The sequence below is a fragment of the Antennarius striatus genome, chromosome 7, assembly GCF_040054535.1.
Source record: "Antennarius striatus isolate MH-2024 chromosome 7, ASM4005453v1, whole genome shotgun sequence".
Lineage (NCBI taxonomy): Eukaryota > Metazoa > Chordata > Actinopteri > Lophiiformes > Antennariidae > Antennarius > Antennarius striatus.
Window position 1 is genome coordinate 12,436,521 of NC_090782.1, and position 19,681 is coordinate 12,456,201.

Genomic DNA, 19,681 nt, shown 5'->3' on the forward strand with positions numbered 1-19,681 from the left:
TCACATTAATGACTTTTAATACAAAATGAAATCCTTAAAGCATGAAAAGCTATCGTACCTTCAGCAACAATTGATGATTATATTCCATATTGATCATCTATACTCTAAAAGCTCAAGAGATTCCATTCCCATAGATATCAGAAGAATAAACAAGAATAAGCCAAACCTCTCGTCAGGTAATGGAATTCTGTAGACGATGAGTGATTTGTCTACTAATCAATTCATTGATTGATTGAACTGGCATTAGTTTGTGTTCAGTGATTCAGTGATATAATAAAAATGTTATACAACAGTTTATTTAACAACAGGTGAGCTGGGCTGTTGTAGCTGGAACAATGGACTAATGCATGACCCCATTATAGTGGATGATCAATAATCCTTCTGAAGTACTGAACTATGACTAATGTGGCTAATTTGTTTTGCTCCGGACCTGTGAATTAGGCCATAAAGCAGACCTGCCCTGTTCAAATCCATTCAGCCAGCGTCGTGTCTGCTGGAACACAATTTGTTTCCACATTGAATCTGTTCCATGTCTCAGGTGGAGCTGGAGACTCAAATAAAATCAAAATCCAATAAAAAAAAAAAACATCCAGTCTGAGTCTGACGGTGCAAAGATGGACACACACAGTTTATAGAATGCAAAAGGTTATCACAACTCCAGGACAAAAAACTGCAGCCACACAAGTTCCCCATGGCCTCTGAAACCTGGGTGTGTCTGAACAACTTGAATCCTCTCAGCCTCCCCTCATGTCAGCATCACCCATGAAGAAAAAGCATCACAACTCATTCACAAGCTGACTCAACATCCGTCAGCAACCTGAACTTACTGACCGGCTCACCACCAAGAACAACTTTAAATGTGTCTTACCGCTTTGCTCCCCCAGAAAGACCAGTTTGAATTTTCTTAAAGGATTTCCAAAGTCGCTGCCAACGGACATGTTGATGAGGAGGAGCGGGGCTCTGGTCACTGTCGGACGGGCTGGGTCTACTTCTCTCTTCCGGCACGACTTCGGGGTGTGTTGGTGGAGATGCTGGATGGAAAAGAAGGTGGTGTCGCTTTCCGTTCACCTCTCTCTGTCTCTCTCTCCCTCCCTCTCTCTCCCTCCCTCCCTCTCTCTCCCTCTCTCTCTCTCTCTCTCTGTCTGTCTCTCTCTCTCTCTCTCTCTCCCTCTCTCTCTCTCTCTCTCTCTCTGTCTCTCTCTCTCTCTCTCTCTCCCTCTCTCTCTCTCTCTCTTCGTGATGAGGAGTCGCTGCTGCACCGGTCCGTGACGATAGGGGTGTTTTTTCCAGCTCGTTCTTTCTGCGCATGCGCGGCCTCCCTCGCTCCCGGTGAGCTGACAGTCCTCTATAAGATGACGTCATGTGAAGCTGGAGGAGGCAGACGTAAAAGGTGATGCTCGTGTGCAGTCTTGAAGATTTATTTGCCTTCGACACAAATTAAACAGACATCGTCTCATCTTGGTGAAGAGCTGTGAAGTTACTGAACGTAGAGACAGATTCTAAAAAGATTATAATCTTTACAGATAGCTTAATTTTCCATCTTTGATCAAATAAAAAAATAAATAAATAAATAAATAAATAAATTAATAACACTGGATCCAAACGTGCAGCTCTTTCAGTTAAGCTTCTTGCCTCAAAAAAATTGTTTCTTTCCAAATCCACATTTTTGATTTGTAATGCAAGCTTCCTTTTGATTTCCAAACCCTGATGACATCTTCAGCCTGAGAACAAGAGGTTGTTTTCTATGGTGAAGGCCCGAGTCTTTCAAAGATGCTCTTTCATAGTAAATTACGTTATTATCATTTATTACCAATAAACCACTTTAATTGTGGACTGGTAAAAACCATGCGTTTTTCAGCATTACACAACTTTCCCTTTTATATACTGTACGTACACTGTCCACAACGCTTCAGTCTTCTTACTGGCATTAAATGCAGAGTAAGGACTTGTAGCAGTTTAACAGTGTGTAGGGGGTTCTGCTCAGTGTTTATATTTATGATTTAGTCCAAAACTTTAAACTTTGCTGAAATCCTAAATTTTGCATGAAGGTGAAAATGTTAGTTCCAAAAATGCTCACAGTGTTGTTAAAAGAAGCGGTAATTCCACACAGAGATAAACATGAACTTGTACCTGACCTGTGACCCTGAATGCAATGAAATGCTGATAAAAGGTCCCCAAGTGCTAGAAAACTCAAACTGAACCCGAAGAGAAGGTAACCTGTAGAGGAGCTGAGTCCAAACCTCATGGATTCTATTTTGGGTCATTGCCTCTTGACTTTACACAATCACTTGTCTGATTCATCCATTATTCAGTCACAGTTTTTCCCTCCATAGCTGTGCAGAGGACTCTGAACCTATTCTGTTTAAATCCCAGGCGCCAGTAGTTTTATGTACATCAGTCTCAAAAGACCTGAGCAGGTCGTCTATCCAGGGAAGGCTTCTCCTATCCCAGACGTCTCCATTAAATCTAGAGCTCACATTGGAGGGAACCTGTGTGAAACTGGATGACCAGCTGCCCTCGCTGCCAACACCATTTCAACAACACAACACTGTAATCAACACACCGTCAGGAGCATACTGTACATCTGCACTCCGTCATCTCACACTCAGACTGCTGCAAAATGCTTCATGCTGGAGTGCCTGCGTCTGCCATCTTTCCCTCCTCTTCCATCCGGAATGCAACAGCCTGACTGATCTCCGTCACTCCATCAGGACCTGCACCGGCTACCAGCAGTTGCTAGAATCCAGTTCTAAATGCCGGTTTGTTATCATACAGTAAATTGATAACTCTAGTCCTTATTCTATCCACACCATCCAGACTCCAGCCTGTCTGCTGCCCTCTGCAGCTGCAAGTGGCTTCTTACCGCTTCACTACGGGTAGAAGCTGTTCTCCATCATTCAGCATGTTTGCTTCAACCAGAAGCTGAAAATTCACCTGAATGCCACTTACAGGTTTGTTTTTAATCATTAATAGATGAAGCTGATGCATCTGTATGATCCTCTCTCTGCTTGTTTTATTCAAATAGTAGAATGTTTTAATTATAGCACATTTTGTGTGAGAACATCAGGTACATTGATTAATCTGTATTAATGCAAAAACTGCATGAACCACATTAGCTGATGTTGTATTTCTGTGGTTTCCCAGTTTACTGGACTGGTTATTAAGTATTTAAGACATAAATAGACAAACCTCACACTGACTTACTTCATCATATCTTTTATTAGTGACAAATACTGCATTGCATTAATGCACTGCACTGTAATAGAATAATCCTTTAACAAAAACAGTACATAGCATATGTGTTAACTGAATTAGAAAAAGTAAATATGTGAAAATTCATTAGCAAAGGAATAATAAATCATGTGTTACATGAGATAATACATGATATGAGTCAGGTATGCCTCGGCGCAAGTCGTTAATTCTAGGAGAAACGACGTAAGTCGAATTAACTAGCCTCCAGGCTAACTGAAAATAATCCACGTCTTGTACTGTATTTATTAATACATTTTGAATAATATTTGACTAATACAAATCTATTTTAATATTACGAACAATTACATTTTATTTTTTAATATTGTACAGAAAAACTTTGTGGTCTTGGCTCCAGGCACTTCGTCCGCCTTGCAGGTCACGGGGGTTCCAATAGGCTAATAATAGGTTTTATTTTCTTAATTTATTGTTCAATAACATGATAATATGCACTTTTAACGGTTTATTAGTGGTTTTACGATTCCAATATTTGTCGTGTACTGACATTAAGTCTAGTAAAATGATCTAAATTTAATTTTTCCTGATATTTGTTTTTCTTTTTTGAAAACCGATATATAATCATGGTTGACGTTACTCAAAACAACGTGAGCTGAGGTTTACCTGGATTATATTTATCACAGATGTGTGAAACAAACATCTATAAAAATAAACTTAAATATTAAGCTAATACAATTAAATCTTGAAAGTTGAATCTGAAGCAACTGATTGCTACAGATTCAAACTTCAAGTACTACCAAGCCCTGGATGAATAAAAATATACATCAACAACACAACGAATTAATGTCACAATATGTTCCCACTGATAGCTCCCTACCTTATAGGATCCCGTAACACACAAAGACGTGAATCTGTTGTGTGAACTTTCCCTTGATGCGTGGAACATTTGAGGTACGTACTACAAAGAGAGACATTTAGATGTTCTCTGTCAACTTATGAGTTGGATGTCAGAGTTATTCTGGCTCTTAAAACTTTCAAAAGCATCTGAAATTCTCCCTTTGGAATCTGTTTCTCTTTCCTCCAGCCTGTGAAGCACCAGACAGAGAGGATAGCCTACAGAAGTGAGGTCCTGCGTAGGCTTGTTTGTCACACTGTTCTTTAACATGTTGAACACTACAGCAGCACAGAAATCCTGGATCAACAGGGAGGCTCATCACAGCAGTCCCTCAGGCCTCTTCTCCAGACTGTACTCCTGGGTCCGCTTCACCTTCCACCCCAGAATTACCAGTAGGATGATGCCCATGATCTTATAACCCATCTGTAGCCCTAAGTACCTGCAGGGTCACACAAAAACAACTTCATTGTCTGCAGTGTTGTGGATGATTTTCACATATGATCTGTGTTCCAAAAGACAGGCTTTCTCACCTGTTCCTAAGGATGTTGTTGTCATAGTAACTACAGCTTAACTTCTTTCCACACAAGTATCTCCACCAGACACACGATGTATCGATAGCTATCCCAAAAAACAGCGGAGCCAGTAGGAAGGCTGTAAGGGAGAAAAGGGGCATTCACAGTAAAGCATTTATAGCAAATAATGATAATAATCTTTATCTATCGAGAACATTTCAAAACCTTTTCATGAAGCGCTTCATAAGAACAAAAATAAAAATAAAACAACATTATGCGTGACAGTTGCATGTTCAGGGCCAGACAGCACTGTTGTAGAGTTTCAGAAGTTAATTAAACCATCTGTTTACTTAAACTATATCAGAAATAAAATCAAGATGAATGTACTTCTACATGAGAAACACAAAAACACATGAAAATCTGATGCAGATCCTGATCTAGATCATTCCTTTTTATAGCTTCTCTTAATGATGCATGATAAGTCATTCCTCACCTTTTTGATTCACTTCTCATAAAAGAAACCATAAAATGTGATGAGAAAGAAAGAATGACATACTCATGGTGATGATATTTAAGAATGTTTTTGCATTTTAAAAAAAACATGACACAACATCAGGAACAAGGAGAGGGGGGGGGGTAGTTTGGCATTTGGAAGCTCTGCTGCACACTCTATTAATACAAGAATTATTTATTCTGACAGAATACTACCCACACACCAATCTCTGTGTCATAACTTACCCAATATTCTAATGAGTAGAAATTGAACTCCTATAGCAAATGACTTCCCATCAGCGGGAACGGATCTGCAATGGATGAGAAAAAATAGAGTGAATCCGTGCTGTTTCATCCTTGAACACAACATTGGATATAGCAGCAATGATAAGGTGATTTTATTTCACAAAAAAATAACAATAACGTGATCATTAAACAAGACTATGAAACACATTCATAAAACAAATTTCTTTTCAGATTGCCATGCTTGTTCTCCAGCCAGTCTTGCAGCTAAGAGATTGATTTACTGGGAGGGAAATGGCCATAAAGTCCTCCTCAATTTTAGTTTTTATTTTAAATGCTAAGCAGTCCTTGACAGAATACAGAGAAGCTGTATTTCTAGGCAGTTAACTAAAACATTTATCTATTGTCATATATTCCACTGTGAAAAACAGAGACTGTTTGAGACGGACAACATGACAGATGCAAAATGACGTGACTGTCCTCTGATGGCCTGCTACAGGTCAGGACACTAACCACGTCCTTCCTCTGTGAGCAGTTGGAAAGTTAATCACTCACATGATGATACCAAGTGTTTTTTCCCCCAAAATGTTTTCTAATAAATGCTGATGTATGTTCAAGAGATTATTTTTGAGAAGGGTTTGGTTCAACCATCATCCTATAATTTGAAAATGGAGTGTGACCTCATTATTAAGAGCTGAGACATGAATGAGACGGGGACAGTGCATCCCACAACTCCATCTAACTGGTTTAGATCCATGTGTGGTTCCACTGGGCATTTTCATCCTAATTATAGTTATTATTCCTCTAGACACTGGTAGAAGTGGTACTGTATATAATTGTGGTCACTGCCTGATAAATTTTGGCATTATTCTCTAGATTAAAAAAAAAAGACACAGTAAGTGTGATAATTTTTAATTGTAAATTAACTATTTGTCATGGGAGACTGACCATATAGATCAATATTGGTAACTTTGTACATATACCACCATCTGTCCTCACCTGAGCAGCATCATGTACAGGGGGTTGTGAGTAAAGCAGGCAATCAGTGACGCCAGAGAGATGACAAGTATGACAGGGAGAAGAAAATGTGGGCAGTTGTTTGGACAGGGTGTCGGTTCAGCATGGCTCTGACTCCCAGATATACACCTGCAGTTTGTATACAGCTGTGTGTGAAAAGAGACCAAAAGAGAGAAACACTTGATCTTCACAAAGATATTCAGAAATACGTCATTGTACTACATTTGCTGTGATATGCAATGAACATTTTGGGGAAACACGTTAATTTTCCCTCTTGCTGGCTGTTAGATGAGGAAATCATTACTCTTGCTAAGCTTAAAAATAATTTAATAATGCTGACATTATGTCACTGAGGTCCTTTACAGTCTGTGACTCATCAGCTGTGATCAGCTCATCAATAATGAGCTGATTTTGATAACAGCAGTGCTCTCTCTCTCTCTCTCTCTGTCTACCAGACTGATGCTGGACGCTCCTGGAAGCTCGTGGCTGATGAGACATTCAATATTGTATAAATCTGGAATTTCATGTCACTGCTCATGTGACATACATGATCATTTCCAGGAGCACACTGCAGATTCACAAAATCCAGACACTGGTAGAGTGACACAAAATATGGCATATAATTTTAGCCTGGAGTCTAAACAGGCATTGTTTCTCACAATGGAAAAAAAAATTCATAGATCAAGTCTATCCTTTAAGTCTATGCTCTAAGTAGCAAAATTACAAACACTCCCCTTGTATATTGATGGACTATACTGCAGTAATCCACAACCTAATGCTGAGTTAAATGTTAATTATAGAATAATTTGAACACCCTGTAGTCAAACAAGAAATAAAACCTGTTTATTCATCTCAGACTGACAAAATTACACATCATTAAAGACAGTTATATTGCTAATTTCTGTTATAAGTTTCAAACAATTCCCCTGCTTTGACATTAAACTCCCTCATCTTGGATGTTAGCTATGGATTCTTCTTTTCAATAAATACATCTAGCGTTCTTGTCTTACATAACTAGACCAACCCCCATTTCCCAGTTGACGATTTCCTATGAAATCCATGGTACTAAAATGTCCACTATCATTTACACAACTCAAACACCTCTTAAGGGCTTGTATTTTTTAATGATATATTTCACTTACAGCATCAGTAAAGTACATCATAAAATGTAAACAGCCTAAGCTGCACACGCTCACCTGGATTTTTCGGGTGTTGTTGGGGTTCCTGGTGTAGTTGGTGCAGCCTGCATGACATGGAGAAACATACTCGATGCCGTCAGAGCCACACACCGGGTTGTAGGTGCTGGTAGGGCAGGAGCAGTTGGAGTAGCACCAGGATTCAGACCTGTGGAGGGACAGAAACCGGTTCAAATCTACTACTGTGACAGTTTTCCTCCAGAAAATGTTCAGCAGCAACTGGGATCAGGGAAGTCTGTGTTGCTGGATGAAAGCAAATCCAGTTTGTCGTCAAGCTACAATAAACATGACAAACAAGAGTTTACTCATGACCATAGTCTATCAGTGATTAGGCTGCTGTTATTACCACATTAAAACTACCCAGCGATCTTCTCAAAAACAATGTTAGATGTCGATTTGAAACAGAACAGAATTTGGTTGGAAAAACAGTGGAAGATGAACTAATATGGTTTTTTATTTACTGTAGTTTTATATTTAGTGTAGTTTCATTTAGCTTCTGTTTGTACAGAATGTGTTTTATATTAAGAGTTACCAAAAAGCTTGTTTCTTGCTGCTGCCAGTCATGCGCGGTCACGCGTACGGCCTAATACCTCTAACTCACCCGTACTGTCCCACTTGGTAATGGTTGACCTCAAACACTTTATGTGTGGGACATCCCATGAAGAAGAGAGGGATACAGAGGATGGTTGAGGTGGTCAACATTCCCACAGAAAAGCGTGGGATGGTCTTCAGCGACAGACTCATCTTCTTCATGATGACTCCACCTACCAGCATCCCCATTGCCACGGCTGGCAGATTTGCGGCACCTGCAAACAGTAAGGATTGTAATTAATTTTCAACTTCAAGTGTCTGAGGGCATTCTCCACCAATAACAGATTTTAATTTCTTAGTACCATCTTGTATAGGGGCACAAAATTCCTTTTTAAAGTGGTCATCATGTCTTAGTGCACTTAGAGAGATCATAAAGCTGTTTAATACCATGCTGGACTTTATGGCTATTATTTTACAGGCAAGGTTTATTGCAAAACAGTGATCTGGATCATTTCTTTTTCCTTTGCAGGACCTACCCACTAGTAGCGAGCTGTAGGCGAGTGAAGCACCATATTGCCTCTCCAGATACTTGTTCAGGAACGTGGCGAGTCCTGAGATGACCGAGGAGAAGCAGCACTGGGCGAGAACCAGCGTCAAGAAGAGAGGGCTCAGCAGGAGGTGGATGAACATCCTGGGAAACACTGAGCGCACACAGTCACACAGAGGCAGACTGAGCATGACGTTACAGAGCTGCTTCATAACATAACACTATGCTGAGTCACTTAATGAATTCAATATGTTGGGATATTTCAGTCTGGATATAATAATCATACTTTTCAGGAAGTCTGGTAAGGAGCTCTCTGGCTTCTTGAAGTCATCGTTCATGTCACTTTCGCTTCCAGTCGCCTGTAAAATAACAAGCAGAATGAACTATAATTAGAGTATAAATATATTTGCTTAAATTTGGTAGTTGTTCAATCATATTTCAGACATTTTGTGAAAAGTTGTGTGCAGATTCCACCAGCACTGGTCTGAGCAGAATATTTGACACAACAGTTTCTCCCACTGTGCCAAAGTCTCCTACAATGAGGCCCCATCTCTTTATACTGCAGTGTTGTGATGTGGGAGCATTAGATTGAAGTGACAGCTCTGTGCAATAGTCCCTCAGTATTCATGCATTCAAAATCATCTGCAGCTGTCAAATATCATAATGGAAGATTTCTGGGATTTGTTTGTGTTCCTCTGGCTTTTCATATGGAAATATTCTTTATTTGTTTTCACTTCTACGATTGCTGGTTACGCTGCAACGGCAAAAATAAAGTTGAATAAAACATAAATAATAGCAATCATGAGAATGTTTTTCATTATCTTTAGTTACATATGATCTGTTTATGCATTACATTAAGGAAATTTAATTGCTTTAGCAACTCCCCTGCTAGCATATTAACTAGTTGCATTCTCACAAAAAATAACAAACAATGACGAGTATATCTCCATGGTAAATGAACATAATCAAAGTGTGACGTAAAATATGGAACCTATTTTTTGTGTAACATGTTTTATATGTAGTTTGCGTGCTGCTATAATCAGTTTGTTAGGTTGGACATGATGCTTTCCTTTCATCTTGAAATGGTAGAGATATTTAGGTTAACTTGAAAAGCTAATGTGTTTTATAATTTGTAATTTCCCAGTTTCCCAGAAGGCTTGTTTCATTCCAATAATAATAATACGTAAGACAGGCTTATGTAACATTAAAAATAGCAAGAACGACCTCAGCTAGATGGAAAGAAGATAGCCATCACCTGATAGAAGTGTTTACATAAAAGCGATTCGTTCATATCCTTATCATTCACATATTTTTACGAGTTCATGTTCCGGCCAAGGCGGGAACAACCAAAATGTGGTTTCACAAGCATATAGAGGATAAACTTTCAGGGGATTTATCTTATCTAATGTCACTTTTCAGTAGTGACATTAGATAAATAAATGTATTTTTTAAAATAAATTTTATACATGTTATAAAATGTATTTTAAAAAAATCACAAGTACCAATCAGCTCTTGGAATAATATGCTGAATGGAATACAACTGTGATGTGAAAACATTAACAATGTTTTGTAATTTCACAATGTTGAATGACGAGAAAAAAAAGTTACAATGCTGACATATGGCCAACAGGTGTCAGTAAAACACGACAGAAACAGTGCAGTCTTGATTCATGATTCATGCCTGATTCACACGGAGTGAATATTTAATGTTTTGATGTGGATCTGAGTAGGACTGGACTTGCCTTTACTCCTAAAGCCATTCTACGAGGGAAGAAGAAGTAGGGGATGGAGCAGAGGACCAGGCAGCCGCTGGTGATGAACAGGCCGATCCACCAGGCCCCGATCCAGCGGGGGTCACCTGGGTTCAGCTCCAGTTCTGCTCCTGTAGGAGACAGGAAACACCATACATGACAGGGTACCGTCCCTCCCAGTTTAGCTTGTTTATCACATAACTCTGGAAAGTCATAATTACCTAAACTCGTTCTGCCGACGTCCACATAGATCTGGAGCGTTACCGAGCCCAGCAGGTAGCCGACGGAAGGCCCGAATACAGAAATAGCAAACAGGATGGCTGTGAATGATAAAAGCACTATGAGGGAGAGTACTGCTGGTGCGAAATATTAAAAACTTGAATTTGCAAAACACTAAACAGTTTAACCTTGGACATTCCCAGAATCGTCAGTCGTTTGTTTCTTTTTATTTTGCTTTCTGGCGAATAAAATTCTGCTCTGTCTTTATACAAGAAACACTTGAGTAACACTATGAGTGTAACAAAGAATAATAAAAAACTCACTTCTTTTAATTTTTTATCTTAAGCTGTAAGCAAAAAATTATATTAATTCTGCTTGAGGCTAAGGTGATTACTTTAAAGATGCAAAAAGTACTACAAAAGTATTGGTGAAAAATATTTTTAAATATTTTTAAATATTGTTTTCTGCATCCAGATATCTGATATTTAACTATCTTTTCAGTTAAATAATAGATTTTATCTATTAATGTAAAGTTATAAAGAAATACACTTCTTTTGAGCCTCACCATATAAAACCCCTCAGTTCCAGATGAAGCTAACAGTTGTCGGAATTTCACAAGCTGAACTGAAATCTACCTGTTTTCAAATCTTTTAAAGGCGAAAGAATTTTAATTGTATCACAAATAGTACTTAATAATTCACAAAACCATGAAGGTCAGAACTTCACATCATTATCTGATCCCACTGCCTCAGTGAACTGCAGGACATTCACCTATGTACAGAGGGGAGTTGGAAGGTCTGGCAAAATCATCAATGTAGGAGATCCCAAAGGGCTGGATGGGCACTGAGCCCATGCCGTAGAGCAGCTGGGCAGTGCCCATGAGCAGCCACACCTTGGTGGTGTCCGCTAGACGCCTGGTCTCATCTTTGTTGCAACCCGACTCACTCAAGTTCTGATGCAGGTTGCAAACATCCCGATGGTCTGGTCATAGAGAAGCAGGTGGTTTGAGCAGAAAAGGGGAAAACAAGAAAAGAAAAGTTTAGAGCTCATCAGCGACTGCATGTCTGAAACTACTGAAACATCATGAAGCTTCTCTGACCCCTCAGTGACACTCTGTTCAACGCCAACATGCCTTGAGTGGAGGTAAAATGAGCAGGAGATTGTTATTACAAATCAAATGCCCTGGAGATGACTGTAATCTTCTCTGTCTTCAGTGAGTGCACAGAGATTATGAATCTCCTTCTGATTTATGCAAAGGTTCAGCCTCAGAGCGCTGGCAAAGCTTCCTGTATTGCACTATTTCCTGCAGAGTACAGATGGCAGAACGCAGAGACTTTGAAACAAAGCGCCGTGGAGCTTGTGCTAAGAAGACGCCGCAGTGTTCTCGACAAACACTTAAGTGAAGTGTCATGAATTGCGTTGACATGTTTGAACGTTGCTGTGGACTGGATCACGTCAGCTGTCACAGCAGTGCAGCGAGGGCCGGTCCATGGGTCTTACTCTGTAACACGGAGTCAAACTTGTAACGCTGGGACAGGAAGTGAGGTAAGGCCAGCATCAAGGCGCTGAAGGCCATCAGCAGTCCACCGATCCCAATGACCCGAGGACGGTGAACCCGACTCCCGAAGTAGCTCACAAACACGATGAGGACGCTGTTACTGACCTAGAAGAAGGACAGACACATGACTCAGTAAGATCCAGGCTTCTTGTCTGCTGCACTCCTCAAGTCAGTCCTTTCACACGTTGATTGATTAACATCAAATCAATAGACACTCTTCCTGTTGCTCAGTTTTACCCCTCAACAGCTCCTTGGAGACACATCTGGCTTTTTAGCTGAATGCTCCACTAGCCTCAGCTGCTTGTCACTAACAGGTGCTACAGTTTTTTTCATGTTCAGGATGTGTTCCAGGATTGTTAAATCATTTTTACAGAGAGATGAAAATATAGTTGAATCTGGAAAGTTTGGTTAGACTGAATCAAACAAAAAGCTGCATGCAATAAAAACTAAAACAAGAGCTGACAGGTGTGAATGCTCCAGGAGAGGTGTTGTTATCTGTGGGTTCTGGGGGTGACGAATCAAAATATCTAGCATGGCTTCTGCAATTGAGATGAGACTGGAATTTTAATTCTTTGTTTGGTCTCAGTAACTGAAATTTTTTCTTGTTCTTTATGTTAAAATTCAACCAAATCCTGAGCGAATCTGAAAAAGAATCTAATAATCATAAAGGCAGCAAAAGCCACAAGGAAACACGGTTCCTACATCAGCAAATAGTGACATGGGGGTCATGTTTGGTCTAAATCAGCTACAAAATATTTATCTACTTTAATCCCACTTGAGGATTAATTAAGGTTTAATGTATGAACTCCTTGACGAGTACATACAGTACATTCTTGTATTACTCTTATCTGAAATAAAGCTGTTCCAAATTACCCGAGCCTGGCCTGAGCAGTCCGGAGGACATGTTACTTGTTCTCCAATTCCTCCTTTGTCATCACCAGAACTGAAATAAAGCCCTGGAGGTCTCCGGCTCTGTGAGGATATGTTATTGTTGGCTCCTACCTCATGGAGAGAGGAAATGGTTCCTGAGGAGGAGCTGTTGAGACCGTAGCGTCTCTCGATTGTGGTGATGACGCTCTTGAAGTAGGCGCTGTAGAGCAGCTGGGAGAACTGCATGAAGCCGTGGCACAGGACGAACAGCTGGGACAGACGGACGACAGAGGACTGTTTGAGTGTGGCGGTCACAGACAGACACATACACAGACAGGCAGGACACAAATGTCTAATCTGAGAGGTATTTTAGGGCTTCAGTCCCACATGGTGTGCTTCACTGCAACGTATCAGAAGGAAGTACAATAAAAAGCTGTCTCTTGCAATAAGCAAGTCTCCCCAATGTCCAGTGTACTCTGACAAGAGCTTGTAATAGCGATTTATCCAGAGATAAAATAGCTTACTGTGTGGTTTTCATCAGCATTCATACACAGACAGAACAGCTCCTGTTCCTCTGAGGAGTGTAAATAGTTCAAAGAACAAGAATAATTCAGAGGAACCACACTGTCGTTACATAAAAGGATTGGTGTTGAAAACAACTAGTGTTCTTCACACACACCTGTGAGGATAAATCCACCCAAAGGAGCTTCAGGGAACACATATAATCTCTGCAGTGAGATGCAACATTCAGCAGCGCCTGCACCATGACGAGCGGATGGGAATCAGCGTTAAATAAGAAACCACACAAGTGGAATTCTACTCATGGATAGTAGAATTCCACTTCTGTGTTTTATTTTGGAAGCAAAATGCAACCTAAAAATGACTGCCGTCATCGTTCAGGAGAAGTACTGTATATGAAAAACAAATCTTGCATCATCAAAAACAAAACATAATGACAACTAATCTGTTCTGGATCTAAGCATCATCTATGTTCTCTTTGTCAGTAGTTCTCCTACCAGAACTGTTGGTCTGACCCACTTCAAACTTCAGTTGCTGAGAGCCAACAAAAGAATACTGTAATTAAATTTCACTGACATGCTGAACATGAATACATTTAGGTCACACCGGAGCTCTTTGTTCGACCACACACCCCAATGACTTTTGTTTAACGTCTAAACACCGTCTTCACGTATTCATTTTGTTAATGCATGTTCGTCCCCTGTCATCACTGCTGTCGTTTAAAAGATTCTGCCCACAATGTGTGGGAGTTATTCGGAACAAATAGTGTTTATAGTTACACAGGACAAAAGGTTTGGTTTTCCTTGAAGCATATTATTTACTAAAATACAGCATCTATTGTTTTAACCACACAGCCAAGTCAGGACATAAATCCAATATGAATGTTAAGTCAAATGCTTCAGTAAGAATGCTTCTGCCAAAGTGATCCAGAGAACTCTGTGCAGCAGCTACACACTTTAATGTCCTCACACCCTTTCACATCTGGTCTTCACTCACTGAGACTCACTGGCTGAAGGTCACGTTTACATCTAAAGGGTGGATATGTTACTAGCATTAGCACAACACGCTGATAACCAGATAAACCAAGTTACGCCAGTTCCAAACAGACAGTACATGAGTAGACAGAAAAAAAATCCTGATTTCACAAAGGACACACAGGATTCGTGCTTTTATCCAGAAGCCATCCAAAATATGATCATTGTTTAGAATTCAACAAATTAATCTTCCTGTTGCGGTTCACTGGCGTCGCACCTGGAGTGTACCCTGCCTCATGCCCCGAGTTTGCTGGGATAGGCTCCAGCAACCCTGTGACCCGCGGCAGCCGAAGAAGGCGGAACTGAAGATGTATGTATATATATGTATAATCTTCCTGCTGCTGCTGGTGGTGATGATAATGAAGATGATGATGAAAGGAGAAACTAAACCAGATCAGTGAGGCTGTGACTTCATCAAACCAAAACAATGAGCTGAAAGTCTCCAAACACCACAGAGCTGAAAGTCCTGCTGGAGAACCTGCACATCTCAATCTGATCCACTATTGACGTAAAAAGATATTGATTAGAGCTGCTTTGAGTACCAGAACTCATTAAATGTACTGACATGAAGCTTGTGAGTGACTGAACTGTTTTCGCTTCAGAGCGTAGCTTCGACTCTAAGGATTGTGGAACGACTGACAGCTTGTGGACGTGCAGCGAACAAGCGTTCACAGACACTCGGATGAGACGATACAAGCTACAGGTTTCATTTACTGCTGGCTGTGACTGTACTGATAATCCTGATGATACACGTTGAGATCCAGGCTGGTGAGTTTGTTTGTGAAACAGTGATAAATCCAGGCTACTCAGATTGGCTGAGGGAGAATCAGCTCTGCATGCGCCTCAGAACAGTTAATGCTCCTACTTAAGCTCAGCTTTATGGTTTGTCGCACAAACACAATGATTGCTTTCACACATTCATCATCCTCATTTTCCATCTAATAGGCTTTAATTATCCAGATGATTTGACAGGATTCACTTGTTGGCAGGCCAAATGTTTCTTTAAGCAGCACTTCTAAAGTCAGACTCAAATCAGATAACGCCTGACCCTGTGACGGGTTTAACGCCGGAAACAGTAGTTTTTACGGCATGTCATCAACTATAGGTTTCTAACGTGTCGGTGTGACGACAGGCTTCATTGATCCTGTGATCCGACATGAGACGCGTCAGCTGGACGGCAGAGCCGGGTGTCTGCAGATCACAGACCGATGTGTCCGTTCTCCGCTGTCAGCTCCGTCTGTGTGCACGTTGTTGTTCCAGCCATCGAGCCCGCTGTGAAGGGGAGAATGGAAGGAAGTTCACACTTCAATGTCATCGTGCTTTTATTTCAAGGACACGTGTTGTAGCTGAGATGCTGCTTCTCTATGAAGATCTATTTTCTGTAAAACTGTTGAACCTACTCGGTCACAAAAAAAAAAGAAAGAGAAGAAAAGCTAAGCGAATGACGTGCCCCCCCCTGGATGGTTGAAAGAAACTGAGAGCTCAGAATTGCCTCCCCTCATTGTTACACAAACATTAAAGAGGCCAGTTGCACAATAGCATCACCATCAAAGAAGCATTTCCTCTGTGAAATATTTGAAGATGTTTAGGCTTTATGGCTGTCAGTTAAATATAGGGATACTGCAAGGTGAATGTGAGCTTAGCATGAGCACTTGAAATACGCGAAAATCTTAAGTCATAAAATTCAGGTTACATAAGCAGCTAAAGCTCAAGAAAGAATATTTCATGATTTTATTTAACAGACTACAGTCAGAAGAAAAAATAAGTTATATATATAATAAGTTATTGATAACTGGTACATTATACCATTCTTGTTTGATTTGTTGATAACATACATGACAAATGGTACATTTTGCTAATAAAATAATATAAAGCACAATGGGTATGAATAACGTTTCCTTCCATCTATTTTCTAGTAAAACAATATGAAACCTGAAGGGTTAAACATGAGGTTAAAGTTTAACTGTGTGTCAGGCTGGTTCCGAGCTTCCTGGAATCTTGTTGTCTGGCAGAAATCCACTCACAAAACCACAATCCATCATCTGTGTGTTCTGCACAGATTGGACAAACAAGACACAGCATGTTAACCGGCTCGCTGCTTCCTCTTGTTCCTCTGGGCTGCTGCTGCTAGCCTGCTGCTAAATGAACAGTCATCTTCAGATTGCCACCGCAGCGGGTCACGGGGAGCTGGCATAGGGCGTGAGGCGGGGGACACTCCGGGCACGACGCCAGTGCACTGCGGAGCCACACACAAAGGCATACAACCAAGCACACACACACACTCATTCCTACGGGCAATTTTGGAATGGCCAATCAACCTGAAGCGCATGCTTTTGGAGGTGGGAGGAAGCCGGAGAACCCAGACAGAACCCAAGCAGACAGCATGCGAACTCCGCACAGAGCGGGGCTCGAGCCCGGGTTCGCCGTGTTGTGAGGGGGCAGCGCTAACCACTGCGCCACCGTGCCGCCCTCTAAATGAACAGTTATGACATAATATACCTGTGAACAAAAGATGCACAAAAAGGCCCGGAATACTCAACCTGACTGCACAGGGGTGCAGACAGAGAACAGGGCCTGAGGGCTTGTTGCCCCACTGTTCAGATCTATATGCCCTGGGGCAGACCCTTGGCTCAGGTACTAGAAGAATATCACTAAAGACAATTTGATTGAATAATATGGGTGGTGACTAGGTGTAGGCTAAAAAAGATAAGTTTAAAATTGTGAAAAACAAACAAGATGTCCTGATAAAAGTGAACAGAGTGGGAGCGTGTACAGCATGTTCTCCTGTTGAGAAAGATTGATGGGCGCGTGATCTAAACCAGAGCATTGCTGCAAAGCTGCTCGAATCTACGCGAAAGGCAATTTGCTCAACTTTCAACCACTTTGTTGTAACCACTAAACCAGTCATCAAACGTTCTGGTTTGGCGTAACAGCTTATAATGGTCTGCCTCCACCTTCCAGCGGCGCAGGAATCCCTCATAGGAACACATCACCTGCTGCTTCCACCTTCAGCTACACTCCCTTTATCCAAACACACCGCCACACGCTTTGAACCACCTACATTCCTCCTGAGCAGACCGAGTGGAGGTTCATGGGAACTCTACCTCAACAACACCATGACAACTGTGTTTGTGCATCCAAAGCCTTGAATAAAAAACTCACATGATGTTAGAGAAGAGAGGATTCTCTGTGTGAGTAAAGACGGACATGTGTGTGGAAAGAAACTGGATTTTCCAAACAATCCATCAACAGCTGGATTTTTACAAGTTTACCCTTCTGTCACCATCCTGCTTACGTAAACCAACACAATGCTCCGCCGTTAGGACGTGTCGTGTCTCATTTCAGTGTCGCTTCAGGCTGAAGGAGTTTGACCTCATCATCACTCGTGGCCCTGGAACAATGGGTTTCCCTCAAATCAAGGATGGATGGATGAAATGAGACTTTAATTGTTGAAGTCAGAGAATACAACTGTGAATTCTTTCAGTGGACACAGCTGGCAATGGAAAACTTCTGTCCAAACTGAGTAAGTGATAAATTAAATAATAAAAAATAAAAATAAAACTAACAGCAGTTTCTTGGTAAAAACTCTCAACAAAAGAGCAGAGGTTATGATTAGGTCATCAATAGCAAATTTGATCTATTTGGATTATTACATCTTTAGAAAAGATGACAAAACATCCCCAGTTGTAGGCAGTACTGTATGTGGACGTGTGATTTAATTTTCAAACACTATGCACACTTTCTGACGTTTCCATGGTAAAAATCTTTTTAAAAATAATCTCTAAATTCCAAAAGAAAAAGCTGCTTTAGCTGGAGTGCTGGGAAATTAATTTATTATACACTTAGATTTTAATATTGTATTAAGATTATTCCTGGAAATACCTTTCAATGTTGCTAAAAATAAAAGATCAGATCCTGCAAAGTACTAAACTCAGATTGAAGATTAAATTCAGTTCTGCGCCATCGAGGTGAAACAGCCCCACGCACTTTCTCTCCAAAGTGTTTTTTTGCATTCAAGCGACTCCACTTTGACACAAATCTCCGTGAAGTATTACTTTTATGAGCTCCAACACCTTGAAAGCATGACTGACAACTTGTTTGTCTAAGATGAAGATGAAAACAGTGTCCACGCACAATCCGTCCACCCGTCTGACTCCACAAAGTCTGTTCTTTAGAACCCTCAGAGAATAAAGTCCAGCTTGTTCCCGTTACCGCCAGGTACCAACAAATCCCTTCATGGTCGTGGAGCGGAGCGCCCTACCTTAATGCTGGTGCAGGGGGGTCCGGATCGCTTCATGTCCGCTTGGGTTCGTGTCTCCTTCGGGTTCAGGTGAGTTCGGTCGAGCCTCCAGTTGCGTCACGGACCGTCTGTTGCGCTCCGGTGAGCTGGATCGCTGTTTTATGGCCGTCAGTGATGTAATTGGTGTCGGCCCACAGGTCCACGCGTCAATGTTTTGAAAGTGGTGAGTTGAGAACAAACAGTCCTGCGCTGATTGGCTGAGTCACGCGCGAGCCTGTGCAACTCTCACCTGTTGGCGCGCGATCGAATGCCTGAACGGTGAGTTGAGGAGGAGGGCCGTCGTGACTCACCGCCGTGATATTTACTGGTTCTGCTCTCAGAGGAGCCCCGTCCGTGTTCAGAACCTCCTTAATGCTCCATTAATTACGGTATGCGGCCCGAGGCCCTCAGGGGCCCCCAGGGACTGATGAATTAACCCTTGATGCGTTTAGGTGCCAGCAGAGAAATCTGAGTCCGAAACATGTAGAAAGTAAGAGATGATTGATTTGATATTTTAATTTTCATTCATTGATTTAGTGGCTACTGGTTCATTGTGTGTGTGTGTGTGTGTGTGTGTGGTCGGGGTAGAATGTCTCACTATGCCTAATTAACAATGTGTGTGTGTGTGTGTGTGTATATATACACACTGTGTTCTGTCTGCCCGACTGTTTTGTGCTCTTTTTGGAATTAAAAAAAATCCTCAAAATTGTGAAATTATTTTGGTTGATTTACAATTTTCTTTAATTTTACAGGGAACTAGAATGACATTTATCTACCCCCTTTAATTCAAACAAGCTCCATCCAAAATGAA

The 19,681-nt window shown here is 41.0% G+C and overlaps 2 protein-coding genes across 4 annotated transcripts in view; both read right to left on the reverse strand.

The window, feature by feature from the left end:
* Positions 1 to 1,081, reverse strand: part of rab6ba (RAB6B, member RAS oncogene family a) — a 45,866-nt gene extending 44,785 nt beyond the window's left edge. The window contains exon 1 of one of the 2 annotated variants that reach the window (XM_068319344.1): positions 869 to 1,081. In XM_068319344.1, coding sequence (XP_068175445.1) covers positions 869 to 938 — 70 coding nt within the window. In that variant the 5' untranslated portion in view covers positions 939 to 1,081. The remainder of the gene's footprint in view (positions 1 to 868) is intronic. The other variant, XM_068319345.1, reaches the window with a different exon arrangement.
* Positions 1,082 to 3,187: 2,106 nt separating this feature from the next.
* Positions 3,188 to 19,021, reverse strand: slco2a1 (solute carrier organic anion transporter family, member 2A1). 2 transcript variants are annotated; one of them, XM_068319191.1, is made up of 14 exons: positions 18,853 to 19,021; positions 13,171 to 13,308; positions 12,111 to 12,273; positions 11,382 to 11,591; positions 10,613 to 10,711; positions 10,383 to 10,522; positions 8,927 to 8,999; positions 8,630 to 8,794; positions 8,164 to 8,368; positions 7,563 to 7,710; positions 6,349 to 6,512; positions 5,353 to 5,417; positions 4,633 to 4,753; positions 3,188 to 4,541 (listed from the first exon to the last, which is right to left on the reverse strand). In XM_068319191.1, the coding sequence occupies exons 1-14, from the start codon at positions 18,886 to 18,888 to the stop codon at positions 4,421 to 4,423; spliced, it is 1,848 nt and encodes a 615-aa protein (XP_068175292.1). In that variant the 5' UTR covers positions 18,889 to 19,021; the 3' UTR covers positions 3,188 to 4,420. The 2 variants fall into 2 exon arrangements, with proteins under 2 accessions (XP_068175292.1, XP_068175291.1); XM_068319190.1 differs by lacking the exon at positions 18,853 to 19,021 and having other exon boundaries at positions 13,171 to 18,114.
* Between the last annotated feature and the right edge of the window lie 660 nt (positions 19,022 to 19,681).